This window comes from Scomber scombrus, chromosome 5, assembly GCF_963691925.1.
Source record: "Scomber scombrus chromosome 5, fScoSco1.1, whole genome shotgun sequence".
In the NCBI taxonomy this organism is placed as follows: domain Eukaryota; kingdom Metazoa; phylum Chordata; class Actinopteri; order Scombriformes; family Scombridae; genus Scomber; species Scomber scombrus.
The window spans coordinates 9,754,146-9,781,722 of NC_084974.1; the positions used below are offsets into that span (position 1 = coordinate 9,754,146).

General features: G+C 39.3%; 2 protein-coding genes across 2 annotated transcripts in view; one reads left to right on the forward strand and one right to left on the reverse strand.

The window, feature by feature from the left end:
* Positions 1-1,039: 1,039 nt before the first annotated feature.
* Positions 1,040-17,711, reverse strand: stard10 (StAR related lipid transfer domain containing 10). The gene is made up of 6 exons (XM_062419088.1): positions 16,897-17,711; positions 7,114-7,261; positions 6,857-6,960; positions 3,934-4,051; positions 3,248-3,300; positions 1,040-2,344 (listed from the first exon to the last, which is right to left on the reverse strand). Exons 1-6 carry the CDS (start codon positions 17,053-17,055, stop codon positions 2,138-2,140), a joined length of 789 nt encoding a protein of 262 aa, XP_062275072.1. The 5' UTR covers positions 17,056-17,711; the 3' UTR covers positions 1,040-2,137.
* Positions 17,712-25,575: 7,864 nt separating this feature from the next.
* clpb (ClpB family mitochondrial disaggregase) overlaps positions 25,576-27,577 on the forward strand; it is a 36,388-nt gene continuing 34,386 nt past the window's right edge. Inside the window, exon 1 of the mRNA XM_062419274.1 lies at positions 25,576-26,233. Within this exon, the coding sequence (XP_062275258.1) occupies positions 25,768-26,233 (466 nt within the window). The 5' untranslated portion in view covers positions 25,576-25,767. The remainder of the gene's footprint in view (positions 26,234-27,577) is intronic.

Below are 27,577 nucleotides of genomic sequence, written 5' to 3' on the forward strand. Positions count from 1 at the left end.
ATGATGATGTCCGAGCAAGAGGCCTCATTAAGACTCTGAGGATGGATGGACTGTTTTTAAGAGCAGAAAGACAGCCGTAGGAAAGAAGAAAGGGCAGCGCTACGTACACCTTAGGCCTTCTTGCATCTTTCACATACATAGCGTCTCCCCTTCTTCATTCATACTTTATTAGGTGGTGCAAATGCAGAGGCGGATGTTGCAGAAAGGGGAACATAAAGAACCGGGTAATGCAGAACACATTTTTTAAGCTATGAGGTTACTTTATTATGCTATGTTCCTCTTACTGGGACACTCAAACCACAGATACTGAAGCTGCATTGGCTTTGAAATAATGTTTCTCAGTGTTCAGTGTCCAACATGTTCAATGCAGCCCTACTGTATGCAATGTTGCTGTCGAGTGTGTGTGCAAGGACAGTGTCATGTCCTCCAATTAACCCATCACAGAAAAAAGAAATTGCAGCTGTTGTACACGTTCATGCACTGTATAGTCTAATCCTGCATATGGAAGAAAGGGCGGACACCCTTCAATAAGTCACTTCCTCTGTGACATGCAAGCTCTCATCCCTCTGCGTCTCTCTACGGTGCTGAGTCGATCTCAGAGTTGCCATGCCAACAGATTGGGGGATTCCTAATTCTGATCCAGGCCATCGTACGCACATATAGGGATGTGCATGAGAGCACGCAATAAAACTAACACACATGCACATTTGCCAGCGGGTGAAAAACAGTTTATCAATAGCATGTCTATCGTGGTGTTTTCTTGTTTTAATCACGGCAGGGTAGTTTTAAAAATCAATGATGTTTTGTGTGTGTGTGTGTGTGTGTGTGTGTGTGTGTGTGTGTGTGTGTGTGTGTCTGTGTGTGTGTGTGTCACTGAAACAACATGGGAATGAGAGCATATCAGCCAGTTAATCAGGTTAATGATTATTTTTTCCTTTTTTAGCAACAGCACAATCATACAAACCTGCAGGCCATCATCAAACAAACACACGTAAAACACGAAGAAGAAATGACTCAGCCCACTGTTTAAATTTGAAAACCTCTGTAGGAATCTGTATTTAATTTTTAAACTCTACATACATTCATACATCTCTCAAAGAGAGGAGCAGACAGAACGTGTGAGTGTAAAATCTGTGTGTGTGTGTGTGTGTGTGTGTGTGTGTATATAAGTGTGCATGTTGGGGTTAGATTGGGATTACCAGCTGCCTTCTGCACACCTGCATATTTATCATGTGCTTACAAACTGTGATAAAGACACATAATGAGTGACACAGAGACAACAAGGGGAGAAAGATAAACTGTGAGTGTGTGAAAGCATGTATGGGTGCATGAATGTTACATGTGTACACTGGAATGTATAGTATGTTCATTTTTACATACACATTTTGTAATACATTATGATCATTTGGGGTTGCACTCAGAAGTTTTCCCACTACTTAGACTACAGAAACAAGTGTGAGTTAAAGAAGCTTGTATAATTCACTGAAATCCACAGTTTTGGCATAAGTTTCAATGAATGGGTGTGTACTGTCCATGGTCTACATCAGGTTAATATGTAAACATTTCAACAGTAAATCTTACTGAAAAAATATTTGCTATAACAATTTGCATACCCCCCCCCCCCCGATTAGAAAACGTTAATATACCCTTTAACAGGCATGAAAAAAATAACATTTACTGCCACGTTTTTGACTATGATGAGTATTAGTTTACTGACATGTAAAAAATATTTAGTCTTGCAGCCCCTGGTGGGTGGGTGAGTGTGTATCTGTGAGTGCATCTATGTTGCAGATGTTTGTATATTGTATGTAAGTGTTCATACATTATGTAGCGAGTAAGAGACTTGAGTCAGTCGAGTATGTGTTTGTCTGTGTGCATGAATGCTTTCATACATGTGACTGTTGGTACGACTGCATATGCACTTGCATGTAGAGTATATATGCAAGTATACAGTGCATATAGTTACATACAGAATGACATACGATGCACGTGTGTCATTATGGATGTGTATCAGCCATGCATGTATTCCTGCATTACTGAATCTGTGTGTGCGTGAATATATGTGACTCTTTTGTGTGTGTGTATGTGCGTTAATATATGTGACTCTGTTGTGTGTGTGTGTGTGTTTGTGTGTGTGTTAGTCGCTGTCTTCTCTCTCCTGGGTCTCAGCCAGGGAGCTCTCATCAATATTCTCCAGGCTCTCAGCATGCTGGATGCTGAGCTCGGACAGTGGGATGCTGGGTAATGTAGTCTGTTCGGGGAAGAGCCAGGGCTTGAATCCAGGGTTGTGTCTCTGCTTCCACTCTGAATACTTCAAACAGGCTTTGTTGATCTTCTTCATCGCCTGAAAAGAAAGAAAAACAATAAATGATCACAAGAGAGACAACGTGAACATTTCGTTGTTATAGATTCGTACTGATCCTCAAACACTTCAGCCAACAGAGAGGAGGGGATGGTACTCATTCCCAGAAATCATTTGGACTTAAATGATTTAGCCTGCATTTATTCGGACCTAAACAACAATGAAGACTACAGAAAGAGAGGACCAAATTAGCACACCAGAGTATAATGAAGATGGATGAGAGAATCATTAGGATCATTAGAGATAGAAGGGAAGTTATGAAGAGATGGAGATATCTACAGATATTAAAAAACAGGCACAGCGGTACAGAGGGAGATACTGGGAAGTGATCCTCTGTCAAATCATTTAAATAAAGTACCTTCGCACATTTCCAGACATGCTAAAGCAATTAGATGCAAATAGGAAACCTCATTCAAACTTATTATTGTTTTTTAAAAAGATACCTTTGATGGTAATAATATTATTTTTATGTAGTGCTTTATCTTGAATTATGAGGGGATACTAATTTCACACTCAGGAAAATTCTTCTTTTATTTATTGTGTTGCAGTCATCAGCTTTGTTATTTTCAGCGGGATTTGTACATCTCGCTGAGCTGCTGTTTTTCTGACTCTTGTCATCAAGGGACTACTTCATCCCAGAATGTTCTCCAGAGAATCTTTGCCCTATTTCAACAAATGTGCACAAGCTCTCACGAAGGCAAACACACAAATATAGTAAACAGTGTAATACTGGAATGTGTGGGAGAGATTATACGTTTTATATGTATAAAATGGACACAGTCATCATCTTGACAAGCACTGTGCTGTGTAACAGTAACCTTTATGCACACTGGCTGTGGATTAACACACACTCAAGGAATCTGTGTTAATCTGCAAATGACTTACGCGAGGAGCGAGGAAGTGGGAAGACTTGTTGACAACCCACTTGGGTAATGAACCTGCAAAGAGAAACAGATATTAGTGAGCAGATAAAAGAAATAAAGAGTGAGTCACAAGGTGTATGAATGAAAGACAGACAGAAAAGAGAGTAAAAGAGGAGGAGAATTGGGAAGACATAAAAAAGGGATTTAGAGTTTGCTTTATTACATGTCATGTCATCCAGGATCAAAGTGAGGATTTGTAACTTACTACTCTCTGCTTCTCACACACGCAAACACACACAACACAACAATCAGCACTCACATGCAAGAGAGTGAGAGTAAAGACGTAAATTAAAGTGAGAATGAGAGGAAAGGATTAATGAATAGAAAAAGAGGGCAAGATAAAAGAGAGGAGAGAGAGGAGAGGATGAGGGACACAGCGAGAGAGTGAAATAGACTCTGTCCTTCATATGGTTACTATGGTGACTCATTTTGACATAAAGGCAGGGGAATGAATCATTCATTAGAACTTTGAGCATGCGTTAAGCACCAGGGTGAGTATGTGTGTGCGTGCATGTGTGTGTACTTGTGTGTTTCTGTCTTTTTTATATTTGTACTTCTATTTATGCATTTTTGTATGAGTTTGCGCTGTTCTTTGCTGGTGTGTGTGTGTGTGTGTGTGTGTGTGTGGCGTGTGTGTATTATAGTTACCTCGGGGATCTACCTGGGCCATGTAAGTGAGGGTACAGTGGTTCGGTCCCTGGCTCTGGACCATGTAGCCAGTCTGGATGGACACTGCTCGCACCATGTCCTTTTTTGGAGGGTATTTCTGTTGGGACAGCATACGCACACACATATATTATTCATCATCACTCAATGCATGTTTCCTGTCAAAGGCGTCCTTGGACAGGATACGGAAGCCCCTAAAGTCTTCAGTCAGTTGCTCTAGATGGGATTGTCAGCTAAAATGACCTAATTTATGTGTCAGTGTAAATTACTTTTTATGCACTCTTCCAAAAGTAAATCTACTTCAGTAAATGCAAACTACACATATATGCACTTACTGCTTTTTTAATTTATCTGAAGCACCTCTAATATCAGCTTCACAGGCCTAAAATGTACAAAATGGCCTATAAAAAAAGATCTGCATGGTAGACGCTGAAGTGTGTTTTTCTGCAGCCAGTCAATCTGATTTTCTGCCCAGCAGTCGTATTTATGATGCAAATCCAGTCCACACTACCCTGTGAGTGACAAAGCAGTAAAGGCCAGATCCAGCTCTCTCTATCCCACTGCTGCCTCCTCTGACGATATATCTATGATTATTATTCATGATGATAAAGTACAGCACTGGTTAGCTTGTGCTAATTAGGACAGGCGCACTGCGGAGTGCTTAAGAAGCACATGGAGCAGCAGGCAGTCAATGAACCTTTTTATCAGAGGACAACTTTAGATTAATGCTTTATTTCTTCCCTACTATTTGACTCCACTAATAGGTTACATTGTAAGAGTTTCACTGGCAGCATCTGTGAATCATTACATCTGCAGGTTACCAGGAAATAAAGGACAACATTGTAATGTTCTGAGCTGGATATAGAGGATGTTTTTTTTTTTATAAGTAAGGCTGCAGGAAGTTTGTAGCATTTCAATTTTAGTCACTGATGGGATGTCTCTCTACAGTCCTGCCTTTAAAGAATGGCTTGATATTTCAGGAAATACACTTACAGTAGACAGAATCAGGCTAACCGGCTCTCGCTTCATTTTTAACGTTAAGACATGAGAGTGGTTTTGATCCCATCTCAATGAGCAAAATGTCTCAAAATGTCGAACTATTCCTTTATGTGATCCACCATAATATGAACTATAACATATCTCCAGACCTGGGTATTTAATGATAAATCAATCAGAAGAATTGATCAACAGAAAATTGACTTAACTTTTTTTTCTTTCTTTTTTTCGGCTTTATGTAAAAACAAACATTTGCCACTGGTTATTTTTGTTTTCTTCTATTCTGATTGTTGTTTTTTTGTTCATTTTATATGATTTATCGAAAAGGAACTCAACAGATGAACTGATAAAATAGTCATTAGCAGCTATTAGCAATCATTAATATAAATAGGCCTATATGAGATGAGAGTCGTAAAACAATCCGCCCATTAGCAAGCAGTGCAGTGGAATAAACCGCAGTCGCTACAGGGCAGCAACAACTGGATCTCAAAGGCCTGATTGCGGAAACTATTTCCAAATTTATGACGGAAAAAGCACTTGTTATTAATCCTGTGGAGGAGAGCAGATGACTATCACATCAAATGCAGCATAACTGGACTGACTCCAGGCGGTAACCGAATGAACTCAGTACTCCACTGGTTTCCCCTCCTTCAGCTCACTCCACAAGTCAAACTCCCAAAATCTACTGATTAGTGGGTGACCTTGGCTAAATAAACAAACATATTTAGCCCAGCATGCTCCTGCACCCACACACACACACACACACACACACACACACCATGTCTATTAGGTTTGTAACCACTTATCGATGAAGGAATGCGGAAGGCGAGGCGGAAGTCAACAGCTAAGAGTCACATGAGAGGCCTTATCCTTTTGTAAACAATATATTAGTGAGAATGAAAAACAGAGAGAGAAAGATAGTCTGAAAGGAGAGGAAACAAGAAAAAGAAAAGACAGCAAGAGAGGTAGAGCTTTAATAGTGAATTAGTTGCTAACTATTTTGACGATTGATTTATCATTTAATGGATATTTTTCTAGATTTGACTTCCAAACGTCAGGTTCTGGCGTCTCCACTGTGATAATTTTTTATGATAGTAAAATGAATATATTTTTTGGTTTTAGTCAGACAAAACAGGCCGTTAAGGACATTGTGAAAAGAATGGTGAGTACAGGCTACAGAGGACCATTCTTCTTCAGTCCAAGAAACAAGAAACACAGAAACAAACTAAAGGCCAAGGTTTCTGGCCTGATTCCAAACTGAAAATCACTCACATGGCCTCAGCGTTCTCTAATCCATCTGCTTGTTTTACTGACCTTTTGCTCTCAAATTTCTTCTGTTTCTGAAAAAAAGCACAACTGGAAGCTACGATACATTTAACTGAATCAAATTAATTATCGCACACTAAAACTGAAGCAGTGCTGGCGCAGCGTGCATCTATCTCTCAGGTAAAAGCATGAAAGGCAGGAGATAAGTATAAGTGTGCTCTCAGTTAGAACGCAATCACACACACACACACACACACACACACACACACACACACACACACACACACACACACACACACACACACACACACACACACACACACACACACACACACACACACACACACACACACACACACACACACACACACACACACACACACAGTTGTGGAGGGAGGTAACACAACTATGTAAGAATTTCTTTTCATACAGCACAATACCCTCCAGCCTGCTTAACTCGATCAATGTTCATGTCGGCTCACCCAACGTGCACTCATTTCAATTTGTCTCACAATGCTGCATTAGCACTCCAGTGCACCTTTAAATGCACATGTGCTGAGGTAAAGCGGCGTGAATGAGCAGGGTCCCAGCTGACCGTCAAGTCAATGTGTGTGTGTCCGTGTGTGTGTGTGTGTGCACTCACGGCGTGTTTGACAGAGTAGTTCATGATGATGTAATCTTTCCCTATTGGCAGCCAAGAGCGAAGTGTGATGACATCGCGGTTCCGAAGAGGATTTGGACACTTCCCTGTAAAACAAACAGAAGAGAGCCGGTTAACAGAGCACAGCGGATCAACGTGCACTTTACTGTACGTGTGTTTCTGCTTCTGATCACTGTCCCCCAAATTGTATTAGTGACAAATGAATGCAGCTGTTGTTTACATGTGAGTGCGTAACATACATGAGTAGTAGCCGACATCCGCGTTGACCGTAAGCTTCCCGATGTCGAAGGTCTCAATGACGTTTGTGTCCCATTTCCTTCTGTATTCAATGTCGTGGAGAACGTCATACATGGTTTCGGCTGATACATCCTTACACACCATGCGACACTGCGAGAGACAGACAGGGGTTGAAAGAGAGAGATGGAGGGTTAATTTTTAGTGGGGCAATGATGAAAAAGTACACAAAGCCAACATAAGCACTGATCCTGCAATATCTCTATATTCACAATTCAAAGCACCATAGGTAAAGACATCAAAGACATGGGCAAAACTCAACATCCATACTTAATCTGATAAGCAAACAGACTAAATGAATTAAGAAGATGTGTGTAAATACAGGTATTGAGGGATCTTGCACATACTCAGCTTTAAAGAAACCCACGCCACACAAACCTGGCAACTGACGTGTGATTGATCAGATATGAGATGTTCGGAGAGAGTGGCAGTGAGACAGTGTGCGTGAAAGAGTGTGACAGAGAAAGAGAGACAGAGAGAGACAGAGACAGAGAGATAGAGAAAGAGAAAGAGAAAATTAGGAGAGCCTCATGAGTCAGGTCACTGACCACAGATGAGTCATTACAAAAACCTGAGCTCTTAAATGAAACAATATATTCAGTACAAGACAGAGACAGAGAAACTGTGAGAGCAGATGGGTAAAAGGGGCATTAGATTTTTAGATGCTACACATGTCCCCTGCTGTTTGGACAAAAGTATAAAAAGATATGTACAGTTTTCCAGAAATTAACCTGACATCCAGATTCAATACTGATATATTTCCAGGCATAATCTATGAAGACTTAGTTATATATCTATACACGTTGATTGGGAACCAGTTTATATAGGTGTGTCGCAGCTTATTAATGAAACCATGGGGACTCCTGCCTATGTCAGGTTTGGAATATATGTAGTAATTATAAACAGACATGTATACGCACTCTGCAAGGAGAGATCCGCAGCCCTTGAGTAAAGCTGTTACTGCAGTTACAATTGCCTGGGGGAATTAGTCTTAGTAATAACAAGAAGAGAGCAAAGGGAGAGGCATGTAGAGAGGAAGAGGAAAAGACTGAGAGACAGACAAAGAAGGACAGGGAGAGACACACCAAACATTAAGAGCGAGCGAGAGGCTGTGAGGAAAAAACGGAGCGTGAAGAAGAAGAGTGAATGAGAAAGAAATGGACCGAGGGTTGCTGTCTGTCCCAGATGATTTTGACTCCCATTAGAAATCAGTCCAGACGGCTTAAAGCTCAATCTACACTCTCAACTTTCCTTTGTTCCCTGAGGGCTTATATAAGTAAATGATCACTAGTTTAATTCTGCATTTGCTGGACTATTCATCTCTTTGAATGTGAGGTCTGCTCTCAGTCTTTATGCTATAACAGAAGCAAATGAAATATTATATGCAGACCTTTGGTGTAGTGGGGAAAAAAATATCCAGTGGCCATTTAGAAATGTGTCATCTGTAGCTCATTAGGAGATCTGCAAAATTCTTATCTCGTAATTGCTGACTAGTAATTCTGTCATATGAATAAAATATGAGTAAAATAACAAGACCAAGAGCCCAAAGCCAGCTGCAGTGCCTTGAGTTAAAAGCTAATGTCAGTGTGCTGATATGCTCACAATGACAATGCTAGCATGCCGCTGCTTTGCAGATATGTTTACTATCTTTGTTTAGCATGTTCATTCCTAATTAGTACAAATGAGGCTGTTAAGAGCATTACAAGCTTTCCATAAACCAAAGTATTGGACAATTTCAATTTTGACCTGATTAGAAAAGTCAGGGGATTACTGAAGTTACCAGAATTCATTCTCTGGGAAACATGAAAATTGTTTGCCAACCCACCAAGTAGATGTTAAGATATTTCATTAGATAAGGGGAAAATTTGACCTGCTGGTAGGACAAGATGAAGACTCAGGGGAAATCCATCCAGTAGTTGCTGAGATATTTCACTAAAATCTGATGCTAGAACGGCTACAAATATCAAAAACACACAATACCAGTAAAAAAACACTATCACTACTTATTTTGGAGATCAAGATTATTAAGAGTTAGATCCACTGAGGAAAAATTACAGATGAAGTTGGGAAATAAGGACAGGCAAATGGGAATAAAGTGAGGACAGTGAGAACTGTCATAATGCTCAAAACGAGAAATCTTTAAACTTTTTCAGACAAAGACCCAAATTAAGTGAAGTTAATTGTCATGGGACCTCGTATTATTATAACTCTCAATGACCCATTTTTTCTTGCAACCCACTTCAAGAAATGATATTTAACTCCATCCAATTCCAAACGGAATATGTAAAACTGTACTGTTTGCAAGAGCTACGTTCACTTGTTGCCTCACCGCTGTTGTTTAAATCATCTTTATTTATATGGTGCTTAGACACAGTCGGTCTCACAGGGCTACTTAACCAGCCACGCTGTGAAACAAAAGGAAAAAATGGAAATGCTAAACTGAAATGACATCCCCACGCACAGAACCCTCACTGGGAACGAGGCAATGTAGAAAGAGTGCAGAGAGCAGGTGAATACAGACTCAACGCTGCCACCAAATAACAGACAGCATAAGGACACGTGGGTGAAGGTCTGCATGAAGCATCAGTGTTAGCTGGTCTAACCTCATCATGATCTCATTCAAAGTCGTCATAGGAGCTAGTTCAAGGTTCGGTTTAGGAGGTAGACTCATACATGATTTTGGAGCCTATCTGTCATCAAAAGATGTAATGACAGATAGGCAGCAAGTCACGTAGGCGAAATAAAAACACATGCTATATTTAGTACATGTGTGCGGTCACATGAGTGAGCAAAAGAGGAAATACAGATGACATACAGATGTGGGACAAATTAGAAGGAAAAACCAACATAAAGTATCTTAGTATGGTGTTGGGTCACCACATGCTGCCACAACAGCTTCAATGCACCTTGAACTCTACTGGAGGGATGAACTTCATTCTTCCAAAAGATATTTCCTCATTTGGTGAGATCTGGTGATTTTTTCATACTCATCAAACGAGCCAAACCTTTCCAAGTTAGAGCTGCAAAGTCTATGGAGCACTTTAAAACACTGCTGAAAACCTGTTTACTGTTTTTATTCATTATTATATTTATGCATGATTATATAGTATTGTAATTACTGTACAGCACTTTGGTCAACTGAGGTTATTTTTAAATGTGCTTTACAAATAAATCTTGACGTGACTTGACATTTAGTGACCCCTGGTGCACTATGAATGGGGGTTTTGTCATCCTGGAAGAGACCACTCCCATCAGGATAGAAATGTTTCATCACAGGATAAAGGTGATCACTCAGGACTATTTTGTACTGATCTACAGTAACACTTCCCTCTAACTTTCACTGTAGGGGTCAAACATTCAGAACTGTGCAGGTTTTTCCTTTAATTTGTCACCAGTCTGTCTGTATGCACCAAACTGTGTTAGGTACCAGACCGAAAAGATCTTGGACTGGTGGCAAAACCATCACAGAGGTAAATCATACACAAATAGTTTCATGCCCACCGTTTCACCTATGGTCAGTTTAGAAGTTTTCAACTAACTTTCAATTAATGACTACTTATTATTAGATGACCTATTAGATTAACTTTGTGGACCAAAAGTTACAAACTTGGTAACTTTGCTGGTGATGACCATGAGATTTGGTTGAAGGCTCAACAAATGCAACTAAGTGGACATTTGAGTTGAGATTACGGTCACATTTTCCTGGATGCCACTATGTAAAAGGCCTTCTATTCCTATTCTAGTGTTTCTATTGATTTGAAGGCATAAATGAAATAAATTAAAGCATAATGAAATGCAGCATCATTTTTTAAGAGGATTATGCTGCACCATTTGTAGCAACATATTTTTATGCAATAGTATTTAGTAGAAAATGGTCTGTTCTTCAGGACACTCTCCAAACAATGAGGAAGATACTCAACCTAATGCACCAGGAACCAGGAAATACATGGCATTGTTAATCTACTGACTAAGCAGTGGTGGAAGGTCACTGAATACATTTTAGAGCTGCAACGATTAGTCAATTTTTATTTTATGCCAGGGTTTTCTGCTTTAAATCTGTTTATATCATTGAAAACTAAATATCTGCGGATTGTGGACTGATGAAAAAAAATAACGGGCATTATCTGTCATCTTATGGGCCCTTGTACATTTACTCAAGTGCAGCACATAAGTCCAATGTTGAGGTAATTTACTTATGATGCATCTTTTACACTTCTACTCATTTGATTCGACAGCAACAGTTACTAGTTTCTTTACAGATGTTGTTTTTACATCTAAATCATAGGCTTACTTCCCACAATAAGCTGTAGGACTGTGATCCATGGACACTCTAACCCTTGGCAAGCAGCGAATGTAGGACTTTACTGATTGTGGTATAACAACTTTTACTGAAGAATGCGAGCAGAGTTTTCCCCCACTGTGACTAAGAAATCAGTGGAGGAGGACGCCAGGAGAGAAGCACTAAATCAAGCTTATTGACTTTTTAAAATGTAATTTGCAATTGTGGAGTCAGCTGATACTGCTCTGCCTTATGTAATGCAACGCCAGGCTATTATTTATAAACACCTTTAAAGATATGATGCCATTACTCATCAATATTTCTGTGGATGAAGCACAGAGTGGTTGTCAGCACACCAGGATCAGTTTGATAGTGTGTGTGTGTGTGTGTGTGTGTGTGTGTGTGTGTGTGTGTGTGTGTGTGTGTGTGTGTGTGTGTGTGTGTGTGTGTGTGTGTGTGTGTATGAAGTCACTTTCAAGGACACACACCAGACTTAAAACCAAATAATTGGGGATGGCTTTTGTAACTGGGAACAAAAGCCATGTCCCCAGTAGGTAAAATGCTATATTTTTTTGGTTAAGGGTAAGGATTAGGTTTAGGCAAATAGTGGATATGGTTTGGGGAAGGTCCATATATAAGTCTACGTCCAAAAATAAGTCAAAGGAATTCTCTAAAAATGACTCAAGTAAACCTGTGAGTATGTGAGTATGTGTGTGTGTGTGTGTGTGTGTGTGTGTGTGTGTGTGTGTGTGTGTGTGTGTGTGTGTGTGTGTGTGTGTGTGTGTGTGTGTGTGTATACATGTAGGTCAGAAAAGACGAGTGAGAATAATGGACATATTGTATCCACAGACAAACTGAAACAGGAGTAGGAGGAAGAAAGAAAGCCAAAATAAAAAAGGCGAAAGAAGAGAACTGTAAGGAGTGAAAGATGAACAGAAACAGAATGAAGACGTACGGCCAGATAAGTACATGGGTGCGTAATTCTATTACACACTAATTCAGTAAACTCAACAGATGAAGCAAGGAGAGGGGTTATAAAGGGAGAGAGAGAGAGAGAGAGAAAGGCGGGTGAAAGAGAGTTCAGAAAGATAAAATAGAGACGGAGGGAGACAAACAGGCAGACAAATAAGTACTCAAACAATGTGTGTGCATGTGTGGTAGTTTTTTCATGCCTGTCCTTACTGCGCCCCCACTGCCCACTCACAGCACCCAGTGACCTCTGACCTCCTTGTACGTCCAACCCAATCCCCATTCCACCCACTCCCTTATTCCCCGTCGCACCCACTCTGGTTCTCCTCTTTCCTCTGCCTCCAACCTGTCAACTCTCATCTTTTGCTCCTCTGGGTGCTGATGATTGTGGAAGACAATTGTTATAAAATAAATACATAATGAAAGCGTGTGATTCAGAGCTGGGCTTCCCTCTGTGTCAGCAGGGGAGAAAGCAAACCAGGAGTCTCCAGTGTGTGTGCGTGGCAGAGAGGCAGCCATCTGACAACTTGTCAAACTATTCAAGTAAACAAAACCACCTACACACATACACACACACACACCATGCATTGTGTGTGCAGTCCCGTGCTGACATATGATGATGATGAAGGTTAGCGTGAATGATTACAGCTGTGATATAAAAAGTCTGATGATAGCGAGGCTGATGATAATTAGACCACTAATGATAATGATGATTGCCAGTCTGTTCTCTCTCTCTATCTCTCTCTCTCTTTCTCTCTCTCTGTCTGATTTGAATGTGTCTGTTTGTCTTTACTGCCATTAATACTATAAAGAAAGACAGAAAGTGAAAGAGGATGAGAGGAAGAGTGAGAGGGTGGGAAAAAGCGTCAAGTCTTGACACCCACATTAATCATTTGACATGCATCAGCAAAGATGCATGTTTTCATTCAGTCTATAAATAGAAGAGCTGTATCTGTGGCATCGCTAAATGCCCCTACCTTAACCCACACACCTAAAAGCATGAAACTATTTACACACTGCCAATCCTTACATTGTTTTGTGTACATCTATAAAGAAAAACAGTACAATTCAGAGGAATAAACACCCTTGAGTTGAGAGGCAGATTGTGTGTTAGAAAACAATGAGTAGTAGAGAGAGATAGAAAGCTGTAACATGCAAAAATCAAGCTCCTATATCTGTCATATTTACATAAAGATAAAGTGTCAGTTATAGATAGAAACCCCGCCCAAACTCCAATCGGTGTGTCTGTGTGCTTCGCTCTGTTTGCAGAGCTGTCGAGAGGAAACACACCTGTCCTGTATGAAAAAGCATGAATAAGCAGTACTTTACCCTCTGCGTACGCACACATATACATTGTACCCTGCTGATGCAGACGTGGTACTCCTCTCCTGAAGCACACACACCCCGAGGAAACACAAAGGAAAATGAGGCAAACTTACAAAACACACACAAAGAACCTGCCTCACAGGTATTAAAAGATAGATAGAGGAGGAGGCTGCTGTTGTGTCCCCTGCACATGAAGATAACACCCCTATGCACACAGACACACACACACACACTACTTTATTTAACAAAGTAAACACCTGGCGGTTTGCTCACGCCCCTCACACCCGGATACACCAGTAAAAACAGCAGGAAAGCACATGCACATTGAGGAGAGTTTGTTTAGCTTCTATCAATGTAAACAATATAGAAGAAAAAAAAGGTATTCAAAAATAACTGGCAGATTACTGCAGCTCAGTAAGTAATATTTAAAGGGTTTAAAGTGTGCAACCTTCCCAAAACCCGTCAGCTGTGAAGCCAAACCTGTCTTAAGAGTCTTGAGAGTGACAACACTACAGGTTTTGAGCCAGTCAAGCACTAAAATACACGTCAGTCAGGTTCACTGCCAAAATGGGTAAGTAAGGACTGAAGTGTACACTGGTAAAAATGGGTTATAAGTATGATAAAACAACGTCAAGCTGCAACTATCGATTAATCTGCCAATTATTTTCTCGATTAATAATTCTGTCTATCGGTAAAACGTTCTCAGAGTTCAAGTTGATGTTTAAAAATGTCTTGTTTTGTCCGACCAAAAGTCAAAAAACCCAAAATATTCAGTTCATTATCATGTATGTCAAAGAGGAGCATTCAATCATCACATCTGAGAAGCTGAAACAAGATCATTTTGGGGCATTTTTGCAGATGTTTTGATGATCAAAATAATTTGACTAGGTGGACTAATCATTGCCGCTCTAAAATAACTTTCTTTGTTTTACATTTTTTTTAATATTATGTTTTAAGCATTGAGAGAGAGAGAGGAATGACATGAAGCAAAGGTCCTGTGTCGGGACGCTGCTATTATGCATCATGCACGCTAACCACTCAGCTACCCAAGTGCTCCTTACCTGATCAATTTTAATATTGGGGGGGGGGGGGGGGGTGTAGGTCTCAGATGATGCTAAATTTTGTCAAAACGGTGAATAGAGAACAAGGCTCGCTGCTTCACGGTAGATGAAAAGTAAGTATATAAACACAGCACAAAAAGTAATGAAATGTGTGTTTGGTAGATTATTTCTTTGTTGTAGCAATGCTTCTTGGCAATAAATCTTATACCGTTGGAAAGCCTGTTTATTTACCTTTTAAATGGAGCCACATTTGTAAGGAACATGCATTTGTGGGATGAGCAGCATAGCTGAGTCAACGTGGTTGTGTTGGTCACTCTTGCACAATCGGCACACCCAAGCTGATCCCACAAGATTTGACAAAATTTTCATGGGCGCAACCCACATACTCAGCTCTGCTGCTCATCCCACAAATACATGGCACCATTGAAAAGGGAAATAAACAGGCTAAGAAACATTATTACAACAAAGAAATAATCTACCAAACACAAATTTCCTTACTTTTTGTGTTATGTTTATTTATGAATGTACTGTATGTAGGCATTCATACATTTATTAACAGGCAACTTCAGCCAGTTAAGGGTGAGAAAGATCACTGGGGCTAGATCATAATTTCCTTCAGATAAACGATGTTGATAATGGAGTACTTATAAAAAGTTAAAAAGGGAACTGAAAGTCATATGAGACCTTCATTTTGTATCCTCATGCAAGAGTGCAATAGTGTGGTGTGAAGACAAAATCGAAATGAGTGTTTGCTCTTTGTGCATGAACACCAACAGAGTTTTGTTCATGACCAAGATCAAAAATTATACGTTAGATGATCAATAGTTTAGAATGACATCAATGTCCTCATGTCGCCTCCACATCGACTCCCAACACAAACATTGGCACTGAAGATAAACTGCCAGGACTGCTATTTGACAAGATAACAAAGTTGACTCGTTACGTACTTTCACATGCTTGTCATATTAACTTACTCAAACAGCGATGAGGAGTGTCTACATTTCTTCCACCTACTGTGTCTTGTATTATTAACATCTCATGTCACTACTGTGCACGAGGGTTGATTAATCATTCAATGTATGAGATGTGTAATGAGAATGACCATCACACCTTATCAGAGTGATGTCTTTTTAACTATTTATTTTGTATGAAAACAGTCAATAAAACACTAAAATGATCCTATAAGAAACAGAAAAGTAGCAAACGATCACTTTGAGAGTCTACAACTGCTCAATAAATGACATAAATGATTGTTTAATGATTATTAAAACAGATTATTTTTTTAACTTTTCAGCTCTAGTCACGTGTATTGTCTATTGTGCTATTTCCTGGTGCACTTTTGTTCACTTCCCTGTGTGTTCAATAGATGACAGACTGTATGCAAAACCAATCCCAGACAAGATTATAAAGAATAACAAAGAGACGGCGCAGTTTAGCAAGCTGGGCTAATAAAACGAACACTAACTAATATATACGATCAGTTAAAGGCTTGAAAATAGTTTCACTGGCAGAGGATGATGTGTCTCTCCAGAGAATTAACCCTGCCTCCAGAGATTACCTCAGGCTCTCCTTTCTCACTTCTCTTTACAGTCAGTGTAATTTAATACAGTGAATCCGCCCCACTGTGCAAATTTAGAGACAGATCAGTGAATCTAACATTGGGATGTGTGTGTTTGTCCTATTGCAGGCAATCCTAATAATACTGTGCATTATTTTTTTGTATGTGTGTGATTACAAAGGAGAGGAGGAAAGTGGCAGTTTGCTGTGTCATTTGAATGGTTTTCTTTGCACTATAACCGGCTCTTAGTGGGTTGGAGAAAGCCTGCTGCACTACTACAAAGGGATCATGCAGCAAAAAAGCAGTGGTTTAAAAGCATGTCAGCAGTTTGAATCATATGGGAATAGAGCGCTTCCCTGCCAACTAAGATTACACAGCAGCTGGGTTTCTTTTTTGCTCTCCCAGTTGCTTTAATGTTTGATCAAAACTTACATATTCTAGATGCTTTTTAGAATATATATTCCTCCTTTGATATGTTTTTGTAGCTACCTGTATATAAGGGGGGGGGGGGGGGGGGGGGGTTGAGCAGTCTCACCTTAATTTTGTGGACAGACTTCCCAGCCTCCAGACCTTGGCTCCACACAGTGATGCCCGACTTGTTGTAGGTGGTGCTCCAGCCCTCCTCGCATATACACTCCGCCTTGAAGCTGGCGAAGGACCGGTCGTCCGGGATGGTCACAGTGTGTCCAGACATGGCTCGGAAAAGGTGGGGAGGAGGTGGAGGAGAGAGAGGTAGAAAGAGGGGGAGACAAGGGGAAGGAGAGGAGGGGGGGTTTAAGAGTGACTCCTGCTGGGCCCAAGGAGGAGAAACGGTGTGCAGGGGTAAAAAAAAAACAGGAGAAGCCGAGAGCCAGTGTCCTCCTCTTCTGTGGAAATAACTTGCCTAATTCAATTTCCTCCTTGCAAGAAGCTTTTTGTAGAGGCTGCACAGCGTCTTGTGATGATCTCTGAGTGTGTGTGTGTCTCAGTGTGTGTGTGTTCAGGGAGGTTCAACCACCGCAATCCAACACCGCACAAACTAATCAAACAGAGGTGGACGCACAGGTGAGACGCGCGCACCAATGTAAGGCAAACAAAGTGTCCCAAAAAAAAGAAAAAAAATGAAAATGAAATGAAAGAATTTAAGACGATTGTTTTAGTTGATGATGATGATTTAATAAGTTTCAGCCCGGTTCAGCAGTCCTCTTCAGATAAACCATATGTTTCCGCTCTCACTCTCTGTCTCTATCCGCCTCTTTATCTCTCTCTCTCTCCTTCTTTATCTGTCTTTTTCCTCTGCGGGCCTTTTTCTCTTTCTGTGTTAGTTCTTAGGTCTTCCGTGAGATTATGATAAATTGCAGCAGCCCTCCATTGCTGCGTCGCTGCTGTGGCAGGTGGTGGAAGGGATGCGGTGAGAAATAAGAGGAAGAGGAGGAGGAGAGGAGGAGAAACCACGCAGAACAGGCAAGCAGGCGCTGCAGCGAAGGCTTCATTGGAAACGCCTTCCTGTGATGCCTTCAGGTGCTCCTCGTAAAGCTCACAGCTCACAGTTTTGCTGGTGTAACTCAGGGATGTCAAACTCATTTTAGTTCAAGGGCCACATACAGCCATTTGGTAGATTAGCCCTTAAACAGGCAACGTTCAACAGGAGATACATACATATATACATTGTATTATACCTTAATAGTGGTGGAGATTCAACTCATAAAATCCAAAAATACACAAAATGCAGATGAAAGAAAACTTGTTTCATTGACCATTTACAGCTAGGCCTACATTAACTGTGCAGACCAGGGGCGCAACTACCTACTTTCTGAGGGGTATGCAGATACATTGCAGGCCCCCCCCCCACCCGGCACCATGGTCGCACCAAATGACTTTTTTTTCAGGCCAGTGCCAATTAATCTTGAAAAACCCCCACTAAAATCACTTTCAAATTGTAATATGAATTGTCAGGTACACAACATTCTGAATGTTTGAACTACTGCATTAGATATGCTTGTTTTTATTATTTAAAATTGAGTTGTTGAAAATCCTTATACGTCATTGACCCACATGCAATTGAAATACATAAATCTTATGAATTATTTCTGTGAGTGTACCTGATGTCATCACTGTTCTTTTCTATAGCAGATGTCATCACCGACCTCATGTCTGTCTCCTTCACCCCATTGCCTGTATTCTTCTCCACTAAGTCATATTGTCAAACAAGCATTATTTAATAGCTTTGAATAAATTACACATCTTGCTAATGCAATTTTTCAATATAAATAATATTTAGAAATGAATCACTTGGTATCAAGTGGCTGTCCCTACACTTCCACCTAATATTAGACCAACCTGTCGCCTTCCCCTGTGTGTCCTGATTCTTTCTTTCCATCCTCACACCTGAATAACAAGAACTTTGTGTTAAGGAGTTTTCAAAAATACAGCAGTCAAACCACATATAAAAAACATGAAATATTAATTTTAAATGATATCCTTATTGGATATCAGTTACTGATTGGACGCTGCATCTGATCAGACTTATCAGATACATCACAACAGCACTGTTATATCCGAGTGAAGACAATAAACTCAAGTGTATCACTCCCAAGTTCTATAATTTATCTGTTTTATGATTCACCATCTAGTAAAAAAAAAAAAAAAGATAACTGTCTGAACAACAAAATAACCACAAACAAGTTCTTGTTCATGATCTGTTATATTGTAAATACTGAACAGTACACAGTTGCAAGACAACAGTTACCTGTCGTTTTACTAGTAGCTTTAGCTAACCTGAATATTTACAAGCCTCCTCTTGATACACTGACATAACTTACCTACTGTCTTTAAAACACTTTGAAAAGCTTTTTTTCATCCCTACGAAATCCTTCTCTTTCTCCCTCTTCCGTTTTCTGTTTTATGACCCCAAGAGCTTTATTTTCTGCCTCTCCATGTTATTAGGTTCCTGTCATCAAATGACAACAGTCCTGCTCCAGCTCATGCTCGAGGGGGCGCGCACCGGAGCGCCTGTAGTGTGGAGAGGTGAACGGAGGGGAGGCGGAGGGGCGCCTAATCAGTGACGTGCCTCTGTTATTGATCATATCATTTACTACACATGCACAAACGCTGTTAAATACAGAAAATACCGACTCGAAATAATTTTCCCCCCATCGCTTTGGCGCCCCCTCAATTGTGGCGCCCCTATGCACCGCATATAGTGCATACCCACTTTTTGCGCCACTGGTGCAGACTATATCCATTTTGTTGCTGGCTTTATGCGCCATCATATAAACACTAGTCGGACATTTATTTGAATGACCTTTCCTTGTTTTAGTTAGCTTGAAAGAGCATGGGCACACTTACACTTTAAAGGTACCCTGCAGTATTTTTGACCACTAGGAGTGCTAGGAGCTATGTTTTTATAAGCAGGTCATTTAGATCAAAAAACACTTTACCCAATGAATGTTCATCAGACTACAGGTATCATTTAACATTAACATGTTTTGCATTGATACACTATAATACAGGTAACTTATGTAAGATTATTTTCTAATAAATGCTGTTAAGGCTAAAGATTTTTTTCTTTTGAACATGCACAGCCATACAGTTTTGCAGGTGCTAGGTGACAAAAATCAACACAAAAGAACACAAAGTATCTGCACATTGTTTATTCTTAATAATAATTAATATTTAAATCCACATGAACATGACTATGTTTCAACCACTTCTTTTTTTCTTTCCCATTAGCTGAATATTTAAGAATATATTTTGGATGCCAGATGTAAAATAACCAACAGTGCTGTGTAAAGTCAATCCAATCAACATTACACAGCTGTTTTTACACATTTATCCTATTCCAGCTATGGTAAATCATACCAGTAGGGCTGGATAAAAGAAACAAGTCAGCAGCTGAATTAAAGCAGTGAAGTAATTCACGTTTTCAAAGTTTTGCAAAACAGGCTCACAAACTGCTGGCACCATGGCCACTCAGTTGTCTTAGCAGGCTACATAAAGTGTTAAGGTTGTGTTTACACAAACCTGAACATGCAGGAAACTCCTGATCAAATGGATATATATCATCCGTGTTCTGTTGTTTTTGGTTTTGATATTTCCCATAGCACATGAACGCAACCCGAGCCACCACGCCACACAGCAGCACTTTTTTGTTAAGTAGTTAGTTCACAGAGCAGCGGGGGCGCGCATGGCTCCTGTGGGCTGACGTGTAAAGTATTAGAGAGTCCTCCACGTCTTTCTGACATGACTGGTCATAATAACTTCTGCAGCTCTACAAACATCACACACTCACTGAATAAATTGGATTGTTATTAGAAAAAGAGCATTTTGAGGCCTCAATAACCTGAGGTGCATGTAACATTTTTCTTTCCTTCTTCCCTTGTCACTACTCACTACCACATATGTTGATTAGTAGAAAATATAAAGGACAAGTTTTTCCTGTTTCATTTTGTGGTGGTTGGCAGGTGCAGTGGTAGATTATTTGTTTTTAATGAGTGTGCTGTCATGAACCAACCTGTGAATGAAACACGTTTTCCATTGCTTCCTTGACCTCTGAACTCATGAGATGAGTGCGTGAGAGAAGACTTTTCTCCCACGGATGAATCAATTTGTCATAACTGAAACACAGGTATCCTAAATGACAAGTATGTCTAGACCAGTGGTACTCAAACTGGTTGGCGGACCCCCCTATAGGAGGCACAGAGCCATAGGAGGTTGATCATTCATGAAGAAAGATGGGGAGTGAAACCAACGTTGAATACACCTTTTTAGCAGATATTTTGACCCGTCAAAAGTCAAAACATTGCTAATTGCTGTGTTGCATTGCAATAGTAATAGTTCCACCTCGGCTTTACCTGCTAGGACAAATCAAAATGTCTGCTATTAAAAAGGTCTATGAAGGAAGGAACAAAGCTCCTGTTGTGTCGAGTCTATTAACATTCAGGTTAGCAAGACTTACTTAGTGAAACAACATTCAACGCATATGACTGACAGATGCACTTTGACAGGGAAGGAAAGAAAAACTAAAAATATGAAGACACCAAGTTCCTTATTAATATAACTGAACGGCCTTTGTGTCTTGTTTCAGAAAACAAAAAGAAGAAACCTGGCAGTTCGGGGAAAGGTTACGTTACAACAGACACTAATGAGAGACATGGGTAAAAAGAAACATGCTGTTCATGATCTTTTTAATGATTTAATAAAGTTCCATTTGACTTCTTTTATCACTAGCTTGCCCAGTACTTTTACCAATTGATAAAACATGATGGTGCACTGGGAGCCTTTGTGCTGCTGTGCAACACAATTCAAATTCAACAATAAACCATTTCATGGCAGATATTTTAATGTGTTAAATATGGTAGGTATAAATAATATAAATTGTGGCAGCATTCTGTTAAGGTGAGACAGTTTCAGGGCTGGAGCAGTGTGGGGAGACTTCCTGCAACTGGGCCATTGTTAATGAAATCAGGTGCAGCTGTGTTTGCTCATCCATTTTGATCCCTGAACTGTGAAATTGGCTGACTCAGGACACAAATATCAGACAGCACAATGAGATGAACAGTGAATAATAATTTTAAAACTAATGCACAACCTTTAGAAATACACATAGATCTAAACCACACTGTGGGCCACAGGTTTGTTTCACATATTTCCTAAATGCCTATGGGATCATGATTATATTTTCTAATCCTATACACAGTTAAGCCAAGATAGCCTGATGTTGCTGTTTGACATAGCTTCACTACACTGTAAAAAAAATGCTACTTTACTAACACTTTAAAAAAAACCATTTTCCAACCACATTTTAAGAGTTGGCTGAACCTCTGCATACTCTAAATTGAGTGAGCTCAGCAATACTAAAAAATTGAGTACACTCCACAAGAAAAAACTAGGAAATTGATTTAACCAATGTGAAAAAGTGTTTGATTTTTTGTTGGCTCTGGGCTACCATCGCAAAATGGCAGTATAAAGAGTATGTATCGAAAACACAACAACTCTTATTTTCAGGTGATTATACACTTATTAAAACATACTTAAGGATATTATATTCCATTTCTGCCAAGTCTGTTCCAATAGATGCCATTAAATTCTAAACACTGCTTTAATGTATTAAAATAGAGCTTATACTATAGTGTCTTTTGGTGAATCTGATCTTAAATCATATCAATATTATAAAAATGTACGTACTAGTACATCAGACCTCAGTTTACAAGATGCAGCAAAGAACTTCTGACCTCAGTTTACAAAATGTAGCTTGGTATAACACCTTCACAGTCCAGTGTTTATATAGTCTTAAAACATTTTAGCACTAAAACATTAGAAGTACATTATGAAGAATTGCCAAAAAAAAGTAAAATATTCTTGAACACACACAACAGCACAGCCTCTGCAGCCTGGTGCAAGGCCAGTAGCCATGTTTGAATCTCAAGGCTAGATCCTTGTTTTTAAAGGTGCAGTGTATCTCAAAAAGTCCTTGAAAGACCTCAAAAGTTTGGCAAGGTTTGGATGGATTTTGTACATATTCACAGGTCAGTGAGGGTAACTTTAGTTGTATTTTTTTGGTGGGAATTAATGTCAGGTAACTACAATGAAAAACCCACATTGACACCCCCTGTAGCATTTAAATGAGGTGGTCTGATGAAGAGCAGTTGTGCTCTAAATGTCACTTCGGTGCAATAAATAAGTGGACATTGGAGCCCTGCAGTGTGCGAGCTGTTTATTTGTTTATTTCATGGCTGGTAAAGGTGCCAGTGGATTTATGATGCAGAGCATGTTGTCCTCTATGATTCATATCTGGTGCGACGCAGAAGGCCCACTAACAGATAAACAACATACCCTCTTAATAAATTAAAATTCTGCTTAGATTGTATTAGGCACAAAAAAATGGCATTTAAAAAAATAAATTTCTTTGATTACACTTACTAACTTCATTATCTGAAAGCAGCAGGGGTAATTAAAAATTCAACTTGTAAACTATCACCACTTTTTAAGCAAATCCATCCTCTCTTTTCTTAAGTGATATGCCACTGCTTGACAAAGTTTAAATGCTTTCCATCATGTTCTGCCTCATCTCGTGCTCTCAAACTGCAATTTCAATGCTGTGACTTTGAAGACAAGCCAACATATTTATGTCAGACAAGGTTTCCAGTGTGGGAGGCAATAAATTCATGCAGTTTCCCCTCAAGTTTGAGCCACTGTCCTGAAATAAGAGCTGTTTAAATCATTTCAAGTACATTGGGTTGTTTATGCTCTGTTCTCTCTTTTTTGCAGTCACAATAGTAGCGTAATAATAATAGTGTGTTCAAACTAGGGAGAAAGGAACAGGTGAATCAACAACATAAAGCTTATATTGTTCAGTTACACAGGCATCATTTTTCCTCTTGACATGAAAAAAAAACAAAAACAAATGAGAGAGAAGAAGGAGAGATTGAGAGAGAAAGGCTTATCTGAGGTATTCAGATGAGATAAGAGCAGTGAACCACAATAGAGATGGGAAAGTAGAAGGCACTATGATTGCAAACAGAAGCAAATAAAGTTTCTACAATGAAACAAAAGAGGATGTTCACTGACGAGTTGAAAGAGGTGACAATGCAAACTTTCCGCACGCTTATATGGGTGATGAATGAATAGTTTTAGGCTAAATTTTAAATGTGAATGTATTTTTTCATGGTGCCAACAGTGTATTTTACCAGTCTGTCCCATTGAAAAAAAACAACCTATGGGTAAAATAATGTTGGCCTATAGCCTTAACCAAAATAGCCCAGGTTTTCTACGAGTTGTGCGATCCTTTTCCTGATTAAAATACGTTTTATAGCAAGTCTCAAGATTACGTCAACAACTAAAGGCTGTGTTTAAACAGTTTTCAGTTGTGGACAAATGGACACATAGCCACTAAATTGCATGGTGCTTGGCGACATCTGCTGGCCACAACACACTGGGAAAGAACAAGTGCTTTGACAAAACCTGTGTCATCAAATTTGTGTCAAAGTCCTTTTGTGAACAACAGTAGGCCACTCATACAAAGGAAGTGTAAAGCAATATGACAGCCCCAGAAAACCATCAACAACAGCGCCCTGGAATACTTTAGCAGTCACAAAACTGCCTGTTGAGATGTGAAACCAAAGACCAAAGCTCTCAGGAGACGTTACCTCCCATTTCAAGGCAGGAGAAAAAACATCTGAATACTAGAAACGTTCACACTGAAAAGCTTTATAGTCAAAAAAATTGTGTTCCCAGCCAGAGTTATTATATCCACCCATTCATCCATCCTAAAACTAACAGTAAAAAATAAATTCAAAAACAAAAAAAAATACAATGAACAATGCAAAACGAATTAAAACTAAACTGATTGAAAATAAAATCAGCTTAGTTATAGTTTTCTTTTCATTTTCTCTCCCTCTATTTTTACTGTATTCTGTTCAGTTTGACTTCTTGAAATAATGGGCTAGTACCAGTAGGTGGCAACGGCTGCTGCATAATGCACAGGAAGAAAATGCTTAACGTGCAATTTATGATTTATGAAGTTATTCCAGGCAGAAAAACATCACAGCCCAGTATGGGAATATTTTTCACTATGACCCTGTAGTAGATAAAAGTAAAGGTGTCGTGATGAAGAGTGATGGGAACATTTGTGGGATAAAAGCTAAAAGGGAAAAATTCCACTAATTTGAAAGTCCACATTCAAACTTCTTAGTTTTTATTTTTATTTAGTTTTTCAGTTAGCTTTTTTATTTCAGTTTAACAAGTAGTTTTAGTGTAGTTTTTATTTAGTTTTAGTCTTAGTTTTTTAGGTATTAGGAGGAAAGCCTTGATTAGTAGAAGCTGTAAAGGATGAAACAATGACACTGAGGTAAAATTAGCTGTGTTTGTGTTTGTCGTCTCCCTATTGGTACTACTAGCCCATTATTTCAAGAAGTCAAACTGAACAGAATACAGTAAAAAATGGAGAAAATGAAAAGAAAACTAAAACTAAGTTGATTTTATCTGCAATTCAGTTTAGTTTTAGTTAGTTTTGCATTGTTCATTGTAGTTTTTATTTATTTATTTTCTCTTTTTTTAATTTTTATTTAAGTTAACTAAATTATATTTCTACTGCTAGTTTTAATTTTAATCTTAGTTTTAGTGAACTATAATAATAACAACCCTGATACATATTGTCGCCATGGCAATAGCTGGACACATACGTTTCCTGTACAACTACATTTCCCATGATGCACAACGTCGTTCTGGTGACATCCACGCTGCGATGAGGTGAAGCGGTTGTTTGCGTCTTGCTGGTTGTAATTAGCTACCTGTAAATTAAGGATTTAACAGCCGCTACATTGGATTTACCGTGGTGTCCCCGGTTCGTAAACTACCCGCTATCCCCTGACATTACTGACACGCCGAGGGTTTAATCCTCCGCTTCGCTTTCGGTGAGTTTATCGCCATGTTATCATCCGTTCCCACCAGGCTGTTTATGCGAAGGTCGCGGAGCTTGTCGCCATGCAACCGGGTCCTAACGAGCAGCTCCAGCGGGGCCCCGTGCCAGGGTGTCCGGGAGACAGCACCGGAGAACAACCGTAACCCCATCGTGTCCACCTCCCGGGTCTCCAGGAGGGGCATTTTGGCAGAGGAGACCCCTAATACTAGCGTCACTCCGTCGGTGCAGTACCACCACCTCGCCCCTAGGTGGATCTCCAATCTGGAGAATCGCCGTAGCTCCTGGGCGGCTCTGGCCGGCAGGGGGCGCCATAACAACCAGTACTGGGAGGAGAGTGGGGAGCAGAGTGGAGGTGGAGGAGGTGAGGGCCGGGACAAAGGTACGAGAGCCAGCCGGGCAGGAGTGGCCTCTGCCGGCGTGCTGTCTGCTGCAGCCATGGCTTTCTGCCTGAAGAAAGACTCAGATAACAAAGGTACTATAGTCTGAATTAATTTAGGCTGAAAACTGTATCATGATAAAAGTGTTTCATATCACACTTTTGTTCAAGCACCCTTAAATTTGATCTCAGCACCCCTAAAAATAAATAAATAATTATTGCATTTGTTCTCCTAAAAAATATTATAAGCTATTATATAGCCTGAAAACTGTATCACAATAAAAGTGTTTCATATCAGTTGATTTAGATAATAATTGATTTTTTAATGACTTTTTTAAAATAAGGACCAGGGGAAAAAATATTCAATTTAAACACTTTTATTGTAAACTTAACCTTCCTCTGATTTTAATCACCTCAGTTATCAATCAAGGCAGACAGGGAAAAGAAATGTCAACACAACCATGAAAGACACTAAAATAAATAAATATACAAATCACAATGAACACTTAACAATTATCTCTTCACATTAAGGTGCAAAAATTAACATTAAAGAAATGCTTAGCAATGGTGCATCAAGTGTTTTTAAATATGTGCAAAGTGTTAATTGTAGACATAGAAATTAAAGTAAAGCTGAGGTAGGGCTGGCCGATACAGATTAACTCAAATAAAACAAACCAGGAAAAGAAACATTTATGCTGTGTCACGATATTACAATATCCACTCTCATATCACGATATCGATATAATATCGATATATTGCCCAGCCCTAAATGAACTGTCATTATGTTGGCTGTTGATTCGTCCCTTAGTAATAAGCCATTTGTTTAATTCAGAAAATAGTGTGAATTGATGACACTTTGCATAAATATTTACACAAAATACATAAATATTTCATTTGTGCTGCACTTTTCATTCATTCCTAGTGAATCTCAAAGTTCTACAGTATAAAAACATACAACACACAACATAAAGAAAATAATAAGTTAAGATGATAAAGCCTTCCTGAATAGAAAAGCAATTTCATTTGTGTAGCACATTTCAACGAGAAAATTCAGACAGCTGCAAATGAAAGAGTAAATGTAAAATTAATACAATAAATTACAAAAAGACACATTTAAGTAGATTTAAAATAGTTACATAGAAAATAAAAATAAGCTTAAACTAAAAGGGCAGTGCGGGATATGAATAAGAAGCCCCGAATGTGATGTAATAAAAGACAGTGGCAAACAGAAAAGTCTTAAATGTTGATTTAAAAGAACAGAACTAAAACTCAAGTTTCCTGGGAATTTGTTATATGTGGTGCTTTAAAACTGAATGCTTGTGTTTTGTTTTTGTATTTTTGTTGGTTTTTTCTTTCTGTCACTTTGCGTAGTTTCTGGGCTTAGTTTCTCATCTGCTTAATATATAATTTTACATTTGCACTATTCATGTATGGCTCTAT